General features: G+C 34.4%; 1 protein-coding gene across 6 annotated transcripts in view; it reads left to right on the top strand.

Moving 5' to 3' along the window:
- TTLL7 (tubulin tyrosine ligase like 7) overlaps nt 1-15848 on the top strand; it is a 138636-nt gene extending 122788 nt beyond the window's left edge. For all 6 annotated transcript variants that reach the window (XM_072974109.1, XM_072974105.1, XM_072974107.1 and 3 more), the window contains 2 exons: nt 1459-1632; nt 11919-15848. In XM_072974109.1, coding sequence (XP_072830210.1) covers nt 1459-1632; nt 11919-12039 — 295 coding nt within the window. In that variant the 3' untranslated portion in view covers nt 12040-15848. The remainder of the gene's footprint in view (nt 1-1458; nt 1633-11918) is intronic.
- The last annotated feature ends 940 nt before the right edge of the window (nt 15849-16788 follow it).

Raw genomic sequence — 16788 nt, forward strand, 5'->3', positions numbered from 1 at the left:
AGTATTTTTCTTGATCATATTAAATAAATTGGATATATATATATACACACACACCCACACATGCAAATATAGATATAGAAACACATATATTTAGTTTTTCTTATATTTAGTAAATTTTTATTTAAAAAATAAAATAAATATGTTCATTGATTTAACTAACATATTACTGTTTCTCAAATGAAAATAACTTTTACTCCTTTTAAAATAATGAAACAGTATTATATTTAGTCCTAAACATCTCAGAACATGGAAGGAAATTTACTCCTTTCAATCTACTTATTTGACTCATTCCCTTTAAGAAAACCTGTCATTCACTGATGACATGCTGTCTTTTGGGGACCATGTTTCCCCTGAAAAAATAACTGGTAGCCTTTCTACTAAAAAACAACCTTTCTGAGTTTCTAAAGCATTTAAAAAAAATTCCAAAAATATCAAATATCCACAGAAGATTGAAAATGAAGCCTTTGACTTTCCCTTTGGGAAGTACAATTCTTCAGAAAAATATTTTCCTTAATATATTTTTCTTTCTGAAAATCTACTCTTCTCTCTCTGAAGGTTAAACGAATTGGTTTATGTAAAATGAGACTTGAACTATTACCCCGTCTCAAACCAAACTTTCCTCTTGAGACTTGAAAAGTTTTGTTTACAGTAGGGAAATGTCTCTCTCTCTCTCTTTTCTCTCTCTTTCTCTCTGTCTTTTGGTGGTGGTGGGGGGGTGGTAAGGTGTTTCCTGATCTGGGCCATGACAGTAAACTTAGGAACTGTAAATACGTATGTATGTACACACACACACACTGAAATGTACCAGGAAAGTGTGCACTGCTGCCTGCTGTGCAGTAAGCTGGGTGCATTGAAGGAGGTGGGACACTGTCTTTGGGGCCGCAGTCAGGCAGTATTTGCTGAGATCACATTCCTTCCACAGTATCAACCCTGTGCTCTAGGACATAGTTACATATGAAAGTGTTTTAAAAGAAATGATCATAATCAAAGATTTAACCTAAATTCTCCTAGTTCAGGGAGATCAAAAATTAAGTTGCACCAACTCTTTAATTCATTTCCAGGATCATTATTAATGTAAAAGTAAATATAGCTTCCTAGAAAACCTAAATTCTTAGAAGACCTAACTTTTCAGAAATTAGCTCAGTATTTTACAATTACTTGAATACAGAGTAACTCAGTTTTTAGGAGGTGTTGGGAGACCATTCTGTTAGCTATCCAGAGTGAGCAGTAGTAAAGTCTTTAAAGATATGAAGCCTATGTTGTGTGTGTTTGTTTTTTTTTTAACATAAAGAGTATTTTCCAAATTTGTATTTACTTTCTACCTTTCAACCATCTGTAGTCACTTCCAGCATGTGAGGCCATGTCTCCTTTTCTTTATTGGTCTGTTGCCAGGTAAGTGATATAGCTGGTTGCCATTTTAACAGCCACATGAGGTCATGTCTGTTTCCATGCCAACAGATCCTCCTGGGAGACTATTTTCAGTAAAAGCCCGGAGGTGGTGACTCCTTTGCAGCTCCAGTGCTGCCAGCGCCTGGTGGAGCTCTGTAAACAGTGCCTGCTAGTGGTTTACAAATATGCAACTGACACAAGAGGATCGCTCTCAGGCATTGGTACCGATTGGGGTAATTCCAGGTACTTGTTTACATTCCCTAGACCCTGTGAGATTTATATAAAGTAGCGCCGCAATGCAGCTTGCAATTCAAAGTCTCTTTTTGTTTATATGGCCGGAGAGAAAGTGAAAGACTGAAACTTCATACATGCTGTAATCTACAAAATACTTTTAATTTGCATAATCTTTGCCTTTAAAGGACTGAACGAGGACAGCAGTTCATGAAGGTGACAGAAATAACCTACATGGAAATGAAATTATTTGGCTTATATACTTTTGCTTTCAAAAGCCAAGTAAGAACCTCCAAAATGGTAATAAATTTAACTGTCCCCCCCCACTGATAGGGATGTTTCAAGATTTATCCTTTATCCCAATATAGTTGAGAAGATGCCTTCAGTTGAATTTTTGTTGTCCAGTGTGCCTCCCCTAGTCCCTTCATCACCAGACAAACCTGTGGGAGGTGAATTTTGTTAAGTTCCACTTGAAAATTGGATTTTTAAATAAATACTGTCCAGTTCAAATAGGTAGCTTTCCAAAAGTAGGAAAATACTGTTTTTAAGTTGCAAAAATACACAAGAGTAAACAAGAAGTACATTTTAGTACTTCTCAAGACAGACGTGATTCCCTTTAGAGTTAAAGGTGAGTGTGTGACTTCTAGTGTGTGTGGGTTGTAGTGCTGTCAGGACGGAAGAGAGTAAATGATGACTCTGAAAAACTAAGTGACAGTTCAGAGATAACAGGCTGTGCTAACAGTTGAATAGATGGTGAGGAAAATGGAGCTACCACAGCTTGGGTTTTGTTTTTGAAACATCTAAAACTTGATCTGTTTATTAAAAAGATCACAGGAAACATAATGTAGCTAACTTTCTACAAAACTTACCAGCAACAGCAGAATGGCTTGGAGTACTTTTCACCAAAAGTACTGAGGTGTATTTTTATTCTGCGTGTGTCTGGTATTCTGTCATTATACTGTTGCAGTACTTTTAACCTATTTTAACTCTTCCCCCTGCAAACAGAAGCTGACTGATCACAGAAATGGTAGCAGTAAAGTTAGTCATTAATATTAAAAATATGTAAATACCGAAGCTACATTCTACTGTGTAATTGTTTGACTGAAGTAAATTATTGAATAAGGCTTATATTACCTTCATTAATATTCCCATGTGGTTTAAAGAAAGATGTCCATCTTTAAGACATAACAACATAAAAATGAAGAGCTTCTAGTTAAGGAATGATACTCCGGGGCCATGGTCAGGAAAACTTTAAATTCCAGTCTAGGAAGGATGGTTTCACACTGTTTAATATCACTCTCACAATTTCAAATTTCATAATGCATTTTCTGTTGAGGGATCTTGTAACTTTTGTGAGTGAGCAAAATAGGATGAGTCTTCTTCTGGAAGAAGAAATTATACCTTACAGTTGCTTCAGTCCTTTTTCTTTTCTTCCCCTTCTGGTGGTCAGAAGAAATATTCCTCATCTTGGAATCTGGAGTTCTGGACTTCTAATAAATGTATGACCCCCGTATAGTGATTAAAAGCATTTTAGGGGAAGGGAGGCCCAGTAAACACATCCTTCATTCCTACTCAGGTTCAGAACCATTTAAGAGAGAAATGGAGGAGTCAGTCAGATGATCATCAAAATATAGCTTCAAATATACTGAGAACGGCTATTGAGGGGCAGGGTGCAGGTATGAGTCAAACCAGTTTTCCAGCATTGAATTCCAGAATTAAACATATCCATCCAGGTAAAGACAGAGCCAGATCAGCTCAAACCTTCCACTAGCATTATCCTGTAAAGTCCAGTTCTGTTAGTGTTGGCAGGAGAGCAGTAAGAATGCATTCTTTCTGCAGATAGGCTGATCCAAAAAGAGAAAGGGGCGGAGTGAAGCATGCCTGGTTCTTTCTTTTAAACCTGCAGATCCGATAACTCAGAGGCCAGAAAGTTTATACTGGTGGAAATTTTATTTGGAAACACAAGGAGGAGAGAGAAATAAACATGTTCTCCTACTACATAGCTGTTAAAACCCAAGTCAGTGTCACATTAAAGACATGGAAAAAGTGGCCCTATTTTTCCCTTATAGATTTAGAAACCTATAGCATTTTACTTTATATCTAGGAATCAATTAATTTGATATTTGTCAATAGATTGATACACTTCATTTGTGAATTATACTTAATGAAGTATAAATATATTAATAAATAAATGTAAATATCCCTAATATAAATAATGTACGAGGTGTACCTAAATATTTTATGAGGACTTATAGATTTGGCTAATTTAGCTGTAAAATTAAGAGACAAGAAACTAGAACTAATATCAGTCAGGTTCATGGACCATGTTTACCTTGAGCCCAGATCTGCAGGTTGTTTCTTAAGAGGCTTTAAAGTGTATGTGGCACTGATTACATGAAGCAGAGTGGCCTTCAACCATGCAGTCTCAGGGAAATAATAATTTAATAGGCACACCAGCTAAGAAGCCATTTCTCAGAGGTGGTGTGCTCGTAAGGAAGCAAACATAACTGATGTTTGCACCCAGATGGTCGTAACTGTACCTGTATCTGTATCGATAGCCGTGTCTCCAGGATTTTAGAGTTCTTGGGACCAGCTCAGTTTTCACTGTAACTAGACTCATTTGGAAAGTTTGGGGATCGCCAAACAGTTTTCAGTCTCCGCATCTCTGAGTTACTGTCTTTCATAGACTGAGCTTCCATATAAGCTCATTTCCATGGCTAAAAATATTTTCTAAATCGTGGAGTTAGGACTTCCGCCTTTGGTAATAAAGCACTAGGTATTTGGACAAATCCTCCTTCTGATGACAACAAGGAAAGCTGGACAAATTGCCAGACATGTGCTTGACAACATCAGAGCGTTAAAGCCAGGGACTTGTTAGTGAGTACTTGTTAGTACTGAGTACTGCTTCTAACAAACTCACCGGCTTAAGGAAAAGCAGCAGGGGTTCAGCCCCTGTCAGAGATCGGGGTCTTGATAAACACCGTCAATTCCTACAAGTAACAATGTTCTGCAAAGCAAAAATCGACAGAATATTAGGAAAAATGGACAAATCTACGACCGTAGAGGGAGATTTTAATATATATTCCTCAAAAAATTAAAGAAAGAACATTTTAACAATATGATTAACAGACAACTGTCATATATTAACAATGAATTCAGTGGCCTCAGAATATAATACAACAAGCACACCAGGATTTCTTTTTTAATAAAAATCAACTATATAGTGGAGTAATAGAACATATTTCAAGAATTTTCAGAAGATTGAAATCACACAGAGTATTGTTTCTCATCACATGCCATTAAAGATAACAAAATATGACCAGAAAAATCCATCTGGTAATTTTGTAAGAAAACTTTATAAGAAAATGTGAACAATTTCATGCTGATAAAATTGGTAATTTAGATTATTAAATTGACAAATCCCTGTGAAAACACATTTACCAAAAATGACACAAAAAGATACAAAAAGTCCTAAATAGTCTTCACTATTGAAGAAACGGAATCATTAACTAAAAGCTCTTCTACAAAGACCACTCCAGAGGTCTGTGCCAGCTAATTCTATTAAACCCACCCAGAGAAGAGAGAAAAGGAGGGGACGTTGTCCAGCTTGTTACACGGGACCACCATACCTTTGATATGAAAACCTGACCAGGACATTATGACAAATGATAATGACAGTTCAATATCACTCCTGGACATAGATGCAAAAATCTTAAATAAAATATTAGCAAAATGAACCTGGAGGCTTTAAGTAGGATAATGTATCACGACCAACTTTGTTTATCGCATCACTTTGAGGGTACAGTAACATTAAAAAGTGATCGATGTAATTTTAGTAGAATAAAAGATAATTTAAAAATGTACAGATAAGTCATTTGATAGAATTCAATTTTCATTTGTGCCTTAAAAAAAAGCTTACAAGCTAGATGCAAAAGGGAAATTCCTTAAGCTAATAAAGAATGCAAAAATCCTATAACAAACATATACTTCATGGTGAAATGCTGAAGGCTTTCTTTTGAAGGTGAGAAACAAAATCAGATTGTCTCTCACTACCACTTGTATTTAGCATTGTGCTGGAGGTCCTAGCTGGTTCAAGGAAGCAAGCCAAAGAAGTAAAAGGCATTAGATTTGAGAGAAAGAACTAAAACTCATTACTAGTGGATATGATTGTGTTAATAAAATCTAAATAAATCTAGAGATGAATCACTAAGTAAATTTAATAATTTTGATGAAATCAAAGTTGAGATAAAATCAGTTTCATTTTTCTATATGAAAACAGATTATGACTTTTTAGATACAATATCATTGCTCAATATCACCAAAGAATAACTAATACTTCGGAATAAACGTAACACAAGTATATAAGAACGTTTTGCAGGAAAATGTAAAAGATAGCAAGATATACCTTATTCATCATTGAACTCAATTATTATCAATATGTCAGTTCTTCTCTAATAGTTCTCTACATCTATAAATTCAATGTAATCCTCATATAAATCCCAACTACTATTTTTGGAGGGCACAGAATTTGACCAAAACTTGTTCTAACGTTTATACAGAAAAGCAAGGGGCCGAGAATAGATAAGACATTATTGACATAGTACAATAAAATAGTAGGGTTTATTAACTACAGTGTACAGAGACTTATAATAAAGCTAGAGTAATTAAGACAGTATAATATTGCCAAACGGATAGACAGATAGACCAATGGAACCATTCAGGAAGGTCATTAAAAGATCCAGGCATGTGTAGAGACTTGATTTATGACAAAAGGGGGACACTTAATTTGTAGCAAGTGGGAAAAAGGTTTGTTTAAATAAATGATTCTGGGGTAGTTGGGTTTCCAAATAATAATAAAAACAGAAAGTTGACTTTGCTGACATCATATACCAAATCATTTCCAAAGAACTGAATATACAGATGTGAAAGGCAGAACTGCAGATTTTAGAAGATAATATAGGAGAATGTTTTCAGGATCCTGAGGTATATAAAGATTATAAAATATCAGACTGAACGGTACAGATCATAAATGAAAAGATGAATTTTACTACATTAAAATTAAGAACATACGTTCATCAGAAGACCCCATTAAGAAGGTGAAAAAGCAATCCACAGACTCGAAATAGATATTTGCAATCCATGTAACCTATAAAAGATGGTGATGCAGACTGTGTAAGAGGGCCTACAAATTTCTAAGAAGAAAATAGAACATTCTATCGAAAAATGGGGAAGATACTTAAAAAGGCCCTCTTCACAAAAGAGTTTTTTTTTTTTTAAGTAATAAACATTTGAAAAAAAATTTAAAGCTAGTAATCAGGGAAATGCAAAACTACAAAACCAGTGCATACCCATCCTGCAAACCAAGAAGTAATGAGGCTACAGAGTAACGGGAACTCTTACACGGCTGGTGATAGTGAAAGTTGATACCTTTTAGAAACAGTTTGCCATTACTTACTGAAGTTTACCACTTTCTCAGATATTCTGTTCCTAGTAATTCTGAGCACAAACGTGTGCCCATGTGCACCGAGACCATTATTAGAATGATCATAGTAGAATTTATTTATAATAGCTAAAAAATTGGAAATAACCCAGATGTCTATTTATGGAAGAATGGACACATTTTTGGGTAATATTCAATCAATGGAATATCACACAGCATTGACAATGAACAAACTGCATGCATATGTAGCAACATGGATGAGTCTCAACCAGAAAGCTGAGCAAAAGAAACCAGACCCAAAGGAATACATACTTCATTCCACTTACTTTAAAATTTAAAAACAGAGAAAACTAAATTATGTTGTTTATGGAATGTGTACTTGGGTAGTAAACAGGAAATAATTACCATGAAATTCTGGATAGTGGGTCTGTTTATGGGGAAGAAGGATGCTGTTCTACAGGGCTCTGGGGTGCCAGGAATGTTCAGTCATTTAACCCGAGGACCAGTTAAATAAATAATCATTTTATAATATTCATTAAACTGGACATTTATGTTTTGTGCACTTTCTGAATGTGTGCTATACTTTACAATTAAAAAGTTTTAAAAATCAAGTTAAACATGGTAGCATTATGACCTTAGGCTGAGGTAGTTTGATACACCTGTCTCAGATCAGGTGTGGTCTTGCTAATGAGGCTGATGTTCATAACACATAAATAATAATATTTCACCCGTATGCACTCTTTCCTTTCCGTATGCACTCTGTGAGACAGGCATGGCAGAAACTGTCGGATTCTTTTCATCCATGTGAAAACTGAGCCCAAAGAGATTAAATATCTCATCCAAGTCCACATTGCTAGCATATGACAAGAAGTGGGACTTTGAAACTAACACTCCCCCCCAAATCAAAATTAAACCCACAATACGATGCACTAGCTTATTATAAAAAATGCAAAATCGTAAATGTTGGTAAGGATATTGAGAAGTTAGAACCCTTGTGGAAGCTGGTTCAGAGTATAAACTGGTGTGGCTGCTGTAGAAAACAGCTGGGCAGTTCTTTTAAAAAGTTAAGTACAGAATTATCGTATGGCCCAGCAATTCCACTCCTATGTATATACCCCCAAAGAACTGAAAACAAGGATTTAAACCAATACTTGTACCCCAATGTTCATAGCAACATTAATCACAGTAGTCAAAAGGTGGAAACCACTCAAGTGTCCATCAACAGATGAATGGATAAACAAAATGTGATATATACATACATACTACAGTGGGATATTATTCAGCCTATATAAAAAGGAATGAAATTCTGCTACAACATGGATGAAAGCATGCTAAGTTAAATAAGCCAGACACAAAAGGACAAATATAGATGATTCCACTTATATGAGATATCTAGAACAAATTCCTAGAGACAGAGAGTAGAATAGAGGTTACCAGGGACTGAGAGGAGGAGGAGGAAATTGGATTTACTGCTTAATGGGTACAGAGATTCTGTTTGAGATATTGAAAACATTCTGGAACTAGATCGTGGTGATGGTTGCTCAGCCATTGTGAATGTATTTAGTGCACCGAATTGCATACTTAAAAATGGTAAAAATAGAAGTTTCATGTTATATTTATTTTACCACAACTTTTTAAAAATTAAAAAAAAAACACAGCACAAATATTGTGATGAACTTTATTTACCTTGTCTTCTCCAAACCAAGGAGTTGAGTTTATTCTGGGGGGATCAGGGGTCCTGGTCTTCCTCTAGGAAGATCTCAAAGGTGAGTGTAGCTTAAGGTTCAAGGCTAATTACTTACCAGTTCTGAAATTCTTCACATTCTAGGGATTCTCCATTCTCAGCAGTAAGCTGGTACATGGCAGACCACCCAGTTCTACGTCCAGCAGGAGTTAGACACATGCATGGTTTGCATTTACAAGATGGGCATGTGAAGATGTGCACACCTAGTCTCAGGGATGAGGGGTGAGGGTCTGTGTGTGAAGCAGATAGGGTCGTCTGAGGTATTTCTCGGTATGAATTAGCTACAGGTTAGCTATTTTTGTACATCAGGAGTAAGCGAGAATGAAAATAAAGCTGTAAACGTCACGTTTTTGGTGCTTTACCACCAACTCTTTGATACAGTCTATAAATCCACTTTCTAGAGATAATCTTCCTGCTAAAAATATCAAATTGTATTATATAACTTCATTGCAGGGAATATTTCAAAAATAATCCTCGATCTTCAGCTAGTGTGGGATCTCCCAAGAGATATTAGTGGCGATATTAAGGCAAATAATCCACTGTGTTTCCCTGTAATGCTTTAAAATATCCCACAGCACTTGCTTAAGGGAAGCAAAATGTTTCATCCAATGTGATTTAATATGCTTTTTTTTTTTAGTTCATGCTGAATTTCTCCAAGTCTTAAGAAAGTTTCATTTTAGCCATTTCTGCTTCCATGATGAAGTTTAAGTTTGTGGGTGTATAATATTTTTCTACTCTCTAGGTTATTGTACATTTTATATTTCTGAAAAAAATTAGTATAATCATTGTACCCATTAGTTTTAACCTTGGGATTCATACACAGAAGACAGTAGAGTTAGTACAGAGGCTGGGAGCACTGATTCCGGAGTCAGCCTGCATGGATTTGAATCCTGGCTCTGCCGCTTAACCAGCTATGTGACTGTGGGCAAGGCATTGGATTCCTGTTTATCTCTGATGTATTCATCTATAACATTGAGCTGATAATAAAATCTACCACATAGAATTGTTTTGAGAACTAAATGAGTTCTTATACTAAATAACTAAATAATATTTGTCAAGCAATTAGGATGGTGCTGTAGTACACAGGAAAACACCATTTAAGTATAAAATAGTGTTAAATAAAATAATATAAGTTAGCTCTAACCCTGGACTCTGTACTTTTGTTGTTTCATCCATGAAAATGGAGCTCTTTAGCTCAAAAGGCTATGGGAATATTATCATAATGTCAGTAGTAACTATTGCTTGGAAATTTCTCAACAGAAAGTTAGCAGAAGCTACTGTTTACCATAATTATCAATGTAATCAGAGTGCATTTTCAGTAGAAGAGTAACTCTCAACTAACACAGAATCATGGGTTTTGAAAAAATACCTCAGTTTCTTTTGCATCTTTGCCCTAGATACGAAGGGTAGCTTTTTCATGGCAGAAGATGTCAGATCAATCATCATGACTCTGCTAGTTCTTGACGTAATAATTAATCCATATAAATTACTCAAGTGATATTAAGAAAATAATTTATATAATCTGTGATGTGAGAAATCATTTGTTTCATTATTCATCACCCATTGTGTGACTTTGATTTAATTTGGTTTGTTGTAAGTTATTTTACTGCTTTATTAACTTAATGATTTAAGCAATTATTTATAGTTTGTGATATTAAGTAATAGATTTAGAGGATATTATCAGATAATTCATGATGAAATGATGTTTATGAATATGAATTCTGCCATTTTCATCTGAATGCTGCATGCAGTTTGATCATAATGAATTCACATTCTTCTACAAAATTCATAGAACACAGCTATAAATGTCATGTTCCATTGCATAGAGGTTAGTAGTTACCAACATTACTTAACATAGAACAGGTAGCTAATAGCACCCTTGGTCCTCGATTTCTTGGTGCGTCTATGGAATGTGACACTGTTGCTGGAAGATTCTAATGTCGAGAGAAGAAAATAAATGATTTGATGCTCTACCTTTGTCACCTTTTTCAAGGTGAATTATAAATCTCATTCTGTTTCTGCTTCTGCTCTTGGAAATTTTTTTATAGGTATCTTTGTCCCAGCTTTCTGGCGTGTCCTTAACATTACCAGGACTTAACGCTTTTAACAGTAATGCTTATTAGCCTTTGCTCATGTGAATTTCCTTGATTATTTCTCTCTAGCCATGTAGATTGGACTGGCCTAATGCTAATCAAAGGTTTTCCAGAGGAAAACATTATACAGATGTACAGTCTTATTTGCAATTCTTAATTCTCAAAGCTCTGAAAACTAAAACTAAAGAAAATTAAATGAAAGTAATCCATTTATTGGCTCATCTGACCTGAGTTGACACAAAGTTGTTAATAGTCTTTATCCAATTTATTGTGACTCTTTCTACACTTCACTACAGAAACGTTAATGGTTTGTTTACAGAATGCTGCCCCAAGGCCCTTATGGAGATGTTATGTTATATATAGTGTATACATCATATTGTTCTAAAATCTGCAAAGTTCATATAGTCTGAAATACATTTGGCTGCAAAGGTTGCATGCACCCTGTAATTATGATTGTTTTTGGTATTCTATAATCATAAACACCTAGTAGTCTGAGAATATAAAAGTTATAATCTAGTTATGAACGTGAATCTTTAACTTTCTCCTTTAGATTACCTATAGTCATAATATATCGATATATTATTAAATTTTAATCAGTGTTTCCAACATCCTTGAAATAAACAATTATTTTAATGTGGCTAGCTAGATTCTCATGTCATATTTTTAAGAAATACTTGACTAGTTCTATACATTATTTACAGAGATTCATGGTGCATTCCAAATTAACATGAGTCATATAAACAGCCTCCTAGCCTGTGATTTCATGACTCTTTATGGGATGTATTGGGATACTGAGATCACATGTTGCATCTTTACTCAGCTCTTTGGGTGAGACTTTATGACCCTTTTCCTGCCCCCTACTCCTCAATTCAGGAGAGGAACTCTTTTTATGTGAATTGCATTGTTAGAGGATCATTTCTCGTCTAAGACATACAAGTTACTAACCACATTACAGTTTAGTGAGAGATGTTAATATTAAATTTGTTTGTAAAAGTCTAATTTTTTTAACTATCATTTTTAGGTATTTACTACCAGGAAGTACACAATTCTTCATGAGAACACCAACCTACAACTTGAAATACAGTTCACCCGGAATGGCTCGCTCCAGTGTTTTGTTTACATCCCGATATGGCCATTTGTGAAACAGAAGGGAAGATCGCCATGGGTTATGCATAATAGCAATTCATTTTTCCCCCAAGTTAACACTGCAAAGACAGTGACCATTAAGTGCTGTTTTATGTATATATGACATATATATATATGTGTGTGTGTGTGTGTGAAAAAATATACACACATGCACTCAAATAACATATATTTATTATAATATATGAAAGAATTAGCAGAAAACTGGATATAAGATTTAACCTTTCTGAAAATGTAATAAACCATGTTAAAATTGTTTACACAAATATGTGAATGTCTAGAATTTGCTAGGTTTGTAAGTAATACCTTCCTACTAGAAATGTTATTTTTGCTGCAGAGTATATAAAACAAAATTGATCTTGAAGGTCCCATTACAGTGTTAAATTATTTTCTAGATAACACATCTTTTGACTTAAAAAAGCATTACTAGTAAATTACCTTATTAATTTCCTTATATGTGGTAGCCATTTAAAATGAAAAAAATTAGAAGCTTGATGATAGGATTAAGTATAAAACAGGTTCGTCATTACTATAGCACACTGCAAAGGAGTGTAACAACCCCAACCTGATTCTCCAACATTTTTATTCCTCTATGTGGAAACTTAGCTACTCTTGATCATGTATATTTGCAGTAAGGCTCTAGTGAGACCATATTATGATCTAAAACGGAAGACAATCCAGTGAGTTAAAAATAAACTTACTAGCTTGTATTTTTACTTTTCATTAGGAGTCACATAAAGGAACAGAAAATGATGGTAATGACAAAATCTTTCCATGTGATTTTTGTATCTCCTGCCACTCTTAACACTCACTTTTATTTGGCAAGTGTATCTCTGATGGGTATATACGGTCAAATACAATTTCTTCTGTTCTTCAGAAGTAGAAGAGCTGACATTTTAAACTTAGTTTAATGTCACAGAATAACATGTCACACTTACTAGGTCTCTCAATGCTGAGACCAACTCACATTTCAAAGTCTAATATAGCGTTTCCATATTGCATCATAAAAAATAATCTAAATTACTGCAAATAGAAGTTTCTGATCACTAGATATTATTAGTCATGGATGTGCCCTTGAGAATTAAAAAAAATCAAAATAGAGTATGAAGTTTTCTACTTGTCCAAAGTTATTATGCATAAGTTTCATAGCAGTCGACTTCTTTTTCTTGCTTACAGTTTCAAAAATGAGTGAGCTTTCAGTTTTCCATACAAATATAAAACAGCACATGGAGATCCTTAGAAACTGCAGTATTCACCCTTTAGAAGTTTACTTGAACGTCTCCCAATAGTTTTATCTTCTCACAGATGCTAATTATTTGCAAAATTCATGGATGTTTCGCCTCCTTTTACTATTCTGAGCTATTTCCAGTAAATCAAGAAATGGTCCCAAAGCAGAAGGAGAACTGGGAGAGGCAAACTGGCCTGATTTAATTCCCAAGCTGGATAACTGGGAACCCAAAGCTGTAAGTTAGATGTATTTTGCTTTTAAAGCCATGTTCTGAGGCTGTATTAGGATAAAACAGATTTTCCCCCAAATTGTGGCTAGCCACTTGATTGTTTATGATTGCCTAGCATCCATATTCTAATGGATGCTTTTCCTTACTAATTGCAACTCAAGGAAAAGTTTGTTATTGTCTTTGTGGAAAAAGAAGATAAGGGTGTCTGGATGAAGGAGTTACAGCATAGCTCTGAGTGTTTATCACTCCAACTGGTGAATTCCTAAATATGTTTAGAATTTTTTACGATAAATAATGCAAAAGTTGGGATAGTCACAAAATCATTATAAGACTGATCAGAAAGTAGGCCTTGTCATGGAGCAATTTTAGTCATTTTTCTTTTAAATTCATGGTTCATTCATGAATGAGACACGGTTTCAAGTGTCTGGTGTGTGATATCAACCCAGTTTGTTGGCCACTCTCTTGCATTAGCTTAAATCAGAAGGGTTACTTAATTTTGCTAGAGTGGGTGCTTTGGAAATTCTGTCCTTAGTTGTACAAGAATGAATTTTTTATTTAAAACAGAAAAAGAATGTCCAACATATCTTTCCCGAGGGGAAAAAAAAGTACCGAATAGAGAGTAAATTTAATTGTATGAAGCTACCCAACTAACTGATGAGCAAATTTCATTTCTCTAGCTACTTACGTCTGGCTTTTTTTGAGTACCAGAATTTTATTGCCCGCATTTGCCCATTCATACTGATCTAGTCTGATACGATGAAGTTGTGAATAAAAGCCCTCATTACTTATATATACTAGCTGGTGTGCTGTGGACTAAGCTTGGGGTAGTGCTCATTCCCTAGTGAGAGACTAAGAAGAGAAGATACAGTAATAAACTGTGGGCATCTCTAGAGGCCATAGAAATGTTTTAGAGGTATAAAATATTCCTTAGTTTTTGTTATAAATTTTTCATTCATGGAGTTAAAACACATCAGTAGTAATGATAGCCTGGGCTGGGCCTGACTCGCTCTTCTAGGAGAGAAAATAACTTTCTCTGAGGAAGTCCAGAAGCTCTCCAGTCTCACCAGGAGACTTTAATAAGGAATCGGCTTCCTTGATGATGAAAGCATGTTTTCATTCTGTTATAAAAAAGTACATCCCTGCTCATTCTGTAAACCTAATGCTGTCCAGAACTGTCTATGATTGGAATGATGTCCAAAATTGTATCAAAAGCAACCTTTTAATGTTAAATGATCACTTATTAACATAGTATGGGATTGCAAATTAGTTTCCATTTTAATAACCCTGCATTGTAATAGTTACCATTTGCTTTATGTAATCTGTTAAAGGAACTATTGTGATTCATATCATGATTATTAGCAATAATTTTTTTTAACCTTGCACTTGTGAAAATAAAGTTGCAACAGGGTCAAATATGGAAATGGTGGTGGTAACCTCTGTCAGTTACAAAGATCTACACGAATGTTTTCATATTTCTAAATTAGGTCTAAATACACACTGTCTACTAATTCTTTCCCCCAAAACTAAAATGAGCCAAACTCAAGCAAAAACCTCCAACCTTCCTTTCACCTAATGTTTACACACAGCTAGATGATAGTGGCTTCTGGACATCAGGGAAAGGATTTCTTTCTAATTTTTCTTTTTAATTTGGAAAGTATATGATTATAGAATTTTGTTATCTAACTCAAAATTCCACATATTTTTAATATAAAGTAATCTAAATGCTTTCTTCTTTAGCATGTTAAAGCCATTCCATTAAAAAAATTCTCTTTAAATCTAAATATCCACATTACTTGACCTTATCAAAAGTACCAAAAAATTGATAGCTGCATAAATTCTATTATTTCTAGTTTTCTATGAAGCACAGATTCATTCTTAAATGTATATTCTTTAAAAAATAATAGCAAATACCTTGAGAAGAGTGATGAAAAATACCTTCCTTTTCCATTCTGTAATGCTGTTTTACATCTTGAGTCTTAACTGTACTTGGTTCTAAGGTTTAAACAGTAAGTGTAAGTACCATTAGTTGTGTTCCTGTGAGCTGATGATTTTGAAAAATTTGCTTTTCTCTTTAAATGAAAAAAATTTTAGCTTTCAAGAACTGAAATTTAGTTATGTAAATATTTTGGCTAATGCTACTTATAAATAAATCAAAATTTTGGAAGTGTATTCATGAACAAAATTTGATTCCTTACATTTTTTTTTCTTTTCTTTTTTTTAAACTTTAAGTTCCATTTGAAGTTTTGACCTTTGCATGGACAAAGTCAAGAAAAGAGAAACCCTGCCTTTTAAACAATGGTTTATGGTGGTGTATTTTTGCCTCAGCATCAATAAAACTTAGATAAAATGTGTTATTGGATGAAGTTCAGTTTTTCTGCTGAGATTTTTTAAGAACAAGGTTGAAGTTTCAATGCCTAAAAACATTAATTGTCTGGATCCATATGAACCAAGATACGTGGCTACAAATAACAGTCTTGCAAAAAATTGATATTTTAAAACTTATTGCATATTTTGAGATTGCTGCCCCTTTTTTAGTGTTTTTTGTTTTCTGTTTTGCTTTATCATGAGTGGGTATATGGTATACTGAAGGAAAACTATTCAGGTAACACATTCTGCATTAACTGAGCTGGTTTACCTAAAAAGAGTTACATAAAGCTTTTATTTCATCCCACCTGTTAACTTGAAAACTATTGGTAAATCATAATTCAATAAACTAAAATTTTATAAACTAGTAAGAAGACTTACCTTACAAAAGTAGTCAGATGATGCTGATCCTTCTCTTCCAAAGGCTAATAATGACAGTTCTTGGTCCTGAGATGGTTGGTTAGTACAATAACTGCTGTACACACCACAATGTTGAATATTAATAGATTTGCTGAAGATTCTGGGTTTGAAGATTAGCTTGGAAGCAATCCACTTGCTACCATGAATCATGACTTAAATTATCCCCATGTGTTTTACTGCTTGTGTATGAATGCAAATGTTGTTACAGAAAATATGCTTGAAATGTCAACACAATGTGCAATTAGTATTGCATTGTCATGCTTCAGCATGTGATATCTGTATGGTGACGTTATTTCAATTACTCAGATATGTTACTATAATAAAAATGTTTAACATAAGAAAGTTACAATATGTCATCAGATGGTTATTTCTGTTACACACACACACACACACACACACACACGCTGTTCTTAGAAGAGAATGGCTCTCAATCTTTCAAGGTGATGAAATGTATTTTCACAGTAATTTTCTTCTGCTGTACAGACAGCAGTAGCACTATGGAGATAA

This window comes from Vicugna pacos, chromosome 13 (genome assembly GCF_048564905.1).
Source record: "Vicugna pacos chromosome 13, VicPac4, whole genome shotgun sequence".
Classification (NCBI taxonomy): domain Eukaryota; kingdom Metazoa; phylum Chordata; class Mammalia; order Artiodactyla; family Camelidae; genus Vicugna; species Vicugna pacos.